The sequence below is a fragment of the Bombus impatiens genome, unplaced genomic scaffold, assembly GCF_000188095.3.
Source record: "Bombus impatiens unplaced genomic scaffold, BIMP_2.2 scf_0942, whole genome shotgun sequence".
Lineage (NCBI taxonomy): Eukaryota > Metazoa > Arthropoda > Insecta > Hymenoptera > Apidae > Bombus > Bombus impatiens.
In genome coordinates, this window is record NT_177361.1 from 8,194 (window position 1) to 14,086 (window position 5,893).

The window sequence follows — 5,893 nt, forward strand, 5'->3', positions numbered from 1 at the left end:
TAATGTTCGATATTAGTTTGATCGTAAGAATCTCAAAACCCCAATTAAAATAATCTTATGAAAATAAAGTAAAAAATATAGAAGCCTTGTTTCTTTTATTCCTATTTATGGAAAATTTCTCTTTTTTTCTTATTTATCCATCATTGTGTCATTGCCAGATTATAAATAGATTAACAGGTAGAATAGATAAACAGATTAAATAACAAGAATAAATAACACCGGATATCCATTTTAAATAATAGGATTTAAACAAAATTATTAATTATTATTAATTATTAGTAACGGGAATTTACGCCTCCCATTGACGCACTTCCTCGCGACCGCGTCTCTCCGCGATTGATCGAAAATACAGAATTATTAATTCAAATTTTCAAAAACTAATTCTTTAAGATGTGACTTTTGAATAGAATTGTATCTTTTGTAAAATCTTTATTAAAAATTTTCATATACATGGTTCTTAAATGTAATATTATTTTGACATCTACATATAAGATTGATATAGAAAATGATATATTTTTTTAATAATTTAATCATCAAGTTGACACAAGCAAGCTACTCCTCTTTTAATCCAGTGAGACTCGTCAACGTGTGTTGGTAATAAAATATATAATACAAAGTTGGAAGAATGACCAGTAGTAGCCAAAACGCCACGTCTTTCGCTTGTTTTGTATACAGGGCAATGATATACGTATTCAATAATAAATTCAGCTTTTATACCGGGTTTCAACCACATTACAGGAAGGAGATCAAACATTATCTTTGGTTCAGATTCATCAATTTCTTGTAACTGTCTATTCCATCTTGCTCCTTCTAAATATAGACCCTAAAAATTCAAATAAATTTTCTTAGAACAATTGTTTATTTATATATTATTATTATTATTATTATTATTATTATTATATGCCAATTTTATCAATATGTTCTATCAACATAAAGAAATGTTATACAAAGATTATTAAATTTTTATTACTCTATTTCTGAGTGATATAATACTTAGCCAAAAGTCTTACCCTTATGTAAACTCCATAAGATGGTGTTGTTTTTACATCAGTTTCAAACTGAGTTACTTCAAATTGAAAATCTAATCTGTCGATTGGAATTTTATTTTTACGGGCATAATTTTGCAAGACTCCCGTAAGAAAAGATTGAGTAAAGAAGAAGCCAGATATCCAAAACACAGTTGGTGCATCATGATCTATCCAGTCTTGGAAAAATGCTAATCTGTCTAATAAGTCATTAATATAACTTGCGAGTGATTTTAGCGAAGGATAAGATCTTTTACTCCAGGTAACTGGCACTGTACCAATACTCATACTGAGAAAAACTTCTTCCAACTCAGATGACATTAGAACCAGTCCTTTAATGGCTTTTTGTACATCTACTAAAGTACTTTTAATCGTATCAACGAGGTTATTAAATTTAATGAGTTCTTGACGAAGAACCGTATTCATACTATTTATATAGAGCACTGGATATTTTTTAGAAATTTCTAAAATATCAAATCGCGACGTTAATTTTGATAAAATGTCATCGCATAGACCGTAAACCACATCGTCGATATCTCTCTCAACTCCCACGCTAGTAATATGTGGTTGAGTTAATAGAGTCCCTTTAAGAAGCTGCAATGATTCCTGATTATCTTTTGTTATATCTGCATTTTCATGTAAACCAAATACTTCTGGGTGTTGGATAATTGGCAGATTACGAATATATTCTAGACAGCCGTGATAATCTGTATTTTCTGGTAGACGATATATACAACTTGGTGTAAAGCAATACCTGTATTAAAAATATATAAGTACACAAGTTTATACAAATATCTATCACGGTGTATATAAAGATTTTAATTGCTCTCAAAAAATTGAATTCAAAAGTGTCGATTGTTCTCATTTCATATATGTATCTATAGTAAAGGAAAATTGGAAAAAGGAAAAGTAAAGGAACACCGGATTTACAAAATTTAACAACCATCTTAGAAATCTAACGAGTATTTGAAACAACTTGCAACATTGGATTCGACTTTAAAGAAGATCAACATCGAAATTGGTAAGTGTAAATGTGAACGAGACAGTCTACTCGAGAAAATCAGAAGCTCTAAAACTACAACGAACCAGAACATATGGAGCAAAACGAAACAGACAGCAATAGTCGACAATAAACCAGTAGAATATGTAGAGTAATTAGAAGTTAAGATAGTCTGTACACAATCGCACTCTTAAGAAGACTAAAAAGGAAACACCCAACAGATCTCACAAAGGATATAACCTAACAAACACGACGATGGTAGCAAGATGGTACCCCGCTGGGGGTAGCCACCCACATGATAATCAAACAGCTAAAAAATTCTACCAAATGTCCAAATCGGACAAATTGTGGATGTAAACAACTAAATAAAGAAAAACAATCGCACTCTTGTAAATCTACATCCCTTCCGAATGCACTAGGCGTAATTACACACGTCATCACTAGAAACAACTTTTGAACGTAGCCGTTCAAGTATGTTTGGAATTTGGAGTGACCATATGGTGCGAATTCTCAACTAATCAGCGATCAGTCAGGTTGCAACTGATCGGTTGATATCACGAACCGTGAACGCTATTAACGCTCAAGGTGGAGGTAGATTAAAGATGCAGAGTAATGTTATGTTTAGTTAATTTATTTGCACTGTTTAGTATAACACGAAGAGAATCACTAGCAGGTTAATATGTTGACCGATTGAAAAACTAATGTCCTTCGATGATGGTGCTGTGGCGGAGGAAAACTAGTGATTTTTTTTTACGTTGGTACAATTTTTTATTTATTTATTTGCATTTTACAATTTGTCCAGTAGGACATTTGGTAAAATATTATAGCTTACTGATATAGTATTATAACATGGCATGGATGGCTACCCCCAGTGGGATACCATCTTCGAATTTGATTGATTTATTTCTTTAATTATCTCAGATAATACGTGTTTGTATGTCCTTTGTGAGATCTGTTGGGTGTTTCCTTTTTAGTCTTCTTTTTATGCTTGATGTGTCGACCGTTTCCGCTGCCAGCCGGTTTGGGTGCGTTGCTATTCTTTCTCCGTGCCTTCTTGCATTTTTGTTAATCTCCTCCTTGACCGTTGGTATTCCCAGGTCTTTCCGAATGTCCTCGTTTCTAACGTACCATGGCGCGTTTACTATTGTTCTGAGTATTTTCCATTGCGTTGCCTCTATTTTGGTTATATGGCTCATTGCTGCTGTTCCTCATAGTGCTATTCCGTACGTCCAGATTGGTTTTATAACCATTTTATATATTTTTAGTTTATTTTCCATGCTGAGTTTAGAGTTTCGACTAGTTAGCCAGTGCATCTCTCTTCTTTTTATCCGTATTTTGTCTCTAATTGATTTAGTATGTTGCTTCCATGTAAGTTGTGTGTCTAAGTGCAATCCTAGTTATTTAACTTGCCTTGTTTGTTTTATGTACCATTCAATTGGATATTTGGTGGTTTCCGTTTTCGTAGTGTAAATGTAATATGGCTGCATTTACTAGAATTTGCTTTTATTTGTTTATCTTGTAACCATTTTTCTATTTTTGTGATATGCTCTTGTGATAATGTGATTGCTGTTTCTATATTAATGTGCTTGACTAGGTGTGTTTGACTATTGCGTTTAGGATTTTTTTAATGTCAAAGATTTCTTCGTTATTAGCTTTGGGTTCAAGTTCTATCAGAAACAGTGGCAATGATTGTTTCGTGTCGTATCTGGTTATATTATTTATTGTTCTTGCTTGGTGTCTGATTTTTGCTAATTCCTCACATATATTTTTTTGTATTTGTCCTTGGGTGTAGTCCTCTACTTACTATTTTGTAGCTTCTTTCTGTTTTGAGCTGGAATGTATGATACCCAGCGTTTTCTCCTTTAATGCTTGCGTCATTTTTCTAAATACTTCCGGAGTTTTTGTTTGTACTTTTACTTGTTCCAGTTTTAATTACTTTATACTGAAGTTTTCTTTTCCAGCAGTATTGTTTAATAGTTCAAGTGGGGAATCTATTATTTGGGCATCAATGTAGATCGGTGGTGGTTTAACGATATGAGTTGTGGCTTTTTTTGGGTCCGGATCTACCTCTTCTATCAGTGAACTGAATGAGTTTCGGGGTGGGATGTCTTGTAGCCACTGTTGCTTCTCCGTACCTGAAATTTTCATAGCGCTCGTGCCTGGTATTATTTACGCTTTTTGTGTGCTGCTCCTACCTTCCAATGTTCATCTTGATATGATAGTTCGTCATTGTAGCTCTTTTCTTCGTGCTTTTGCAACGTTCCCATTTTTTTTATAAATGAGCTTTTCTGTTCTTTGTTAACCCTTTCCCGTGCCAATTAGTTCGACAAAACTCGGGCCCAAGCGGTAGACATCGACGCGCGCTAAACAGACCAGATTGATTCTCGTAAACAGGAACTAACATTCAGTCGCGATCGGAACGGGGAAAAAACAGTCCGCGAGCTCGGCTTGTTATGTTTACGTTTGGCCCAAGTATCTGGTCGCGAGTCAGACTCGCGATATTCATGTTTGGACCAAAATCTTCATCGCGAGTCTGACTCGATAAAGTACGGGAAGGGGTTGATTGGTTGTTTCCTGTTTAACGTATTTGCAGCTTTATTTATGTAGTATATTTCACCTTTGTTTGTTATATTGATCGGTGGTATTTGTTGCATTTTGGAGCTTTAACCATTTGGCAGTGCTCGTTGTCGTTTTGTCCACCTAAATTCACTGCTTGTCGCACTTTCACTGCCATTAGTGTATGCGAAATAAAATAGACAAACTCGAAGATGGTATCTCGTTGGGAGTAGCTATCCACATGTTATTTAGTAATAAACTTAGAAATATTTACCAAATCTCAAAGTGTAAAGTACAAATTAAATAAAAAAAAAAGAAGAAAAAATTACTGTATGCAATTTTGTATGTAATTTTCAACAAAGGAAATGAGTTGGAAAATGTGTAAATGGAATATGTTTGTATGTATGTATACCATAAGATAAGATTTAGTTAAAAGATGAACTGAATAAAAACTGAAGTCCATTTCATAGATGTAGGATCGAAATTAATAAACATAATACATATGAATAAGAAATACGCATATACATTACAAATGATGAAGTATTTAATGTAATAACGTAAAGAAGTAAATTAATAGATTATGAATTTATCGTATAATAAATATCTAGATGTATTCATAAAACTTACCGTGGATTGGTAATAACTTCCTCATTGTAGTATTGTTTCAATAATGAATTCAGCAAACGTCTATCCTTATCATCAGTTACACGGCCACCGTAATTACATTCACCCGTTAAATAGAGAAGTGCATCAAATGGTACTTGCTCATAATCATTTAAAAAGAGCTAATATATAAGGAAAAGAAACTTCAATACATAAAGTGATACCATCCTGATGGTGCAACCGAAAAGAGTGTGAGTCTACATGAAAGAATAAGTCGAAAATGTAAAGCTATATTTTTTTCGTGTAATACTCGTCATTTCATTTCGTAACATCTCATTTCCGAATAAATCAAGATTAACGATTCGCCGAATACACGTACACTTATCCACGCACGATCTCACTTACTTCTACTTCCAATGAATATTATTGCAAAGTCTGTATGGTTTTTGCATCCGAACTGTTACGACCGTTCGCGGAGAGACGCGGTCGCGAGGAAAACGCGTCAGCGAGGGGCGTAAATTCTCGATACGATTCGGTTAATCGACGCCGCGAAATAGTCGTTCCCCTGTTTCGGTTAAGATAACAGAGGTGGTTAAATGAATATGACACAGTATAGTAAGTTATATGTCACCGTTTATTCTAACAACTTGTGAAGAAGATAGTTGCGCTGGTGCGTGTGTATAAGATGAGTGACTGACTGATCTTCGGG

The 5,893-nt window shown here is 34.1% G+C and overlaps 1 protein-coding gene across 1 annotated transcript; it reads right to left on the reverse strand.

Moving 5' to 3' along the window:
• Positions 1-416: 416 nt before the first annotated feature.
• LOC100742569 (dynein heavy chain 12, axonemal-like) lies at positions 417-5,641 on the reverse strand. Its single transcript, XM_024370785.2, has 3 exons — positions 5,209-5,641; positions 1,011-1,779; positions 417-823 (listed from the first exon to the last, which is right to left on the reverse strand). Exons 2-3 carry the CDS (start codon positions 1,449-1,451, stop codon positions 527-529), a joined length of 738 nt encoding a protein of 245 aa, XP_024226553.1. The 5' UTR covers positions 1,452-1,779; positions 5,209-5,641; the 3' UTR covers positions 417-526.
• Positions 5,642-5,893: the final 252 nt, after the last annotated feature.

What these genes read in the sequence shown, in the direction of transcription:
- LOC100742569 (XM_024370785.2), bottom strand. Translation starts at nt 1,451, where the DNA reads ATGAATACGGTTCTTCGTCAAGAACTCATTAAATTTAATAACCTCGTT. An exon ending in CTTATGGAGTTTACATAAGG is followed by an intron (nt 824 to 1,010) that starts GTAAGACTTTTG and finishes TTGAATTTTTAG; the next exon opens with GGTCTATATTTAGAAGGAGC.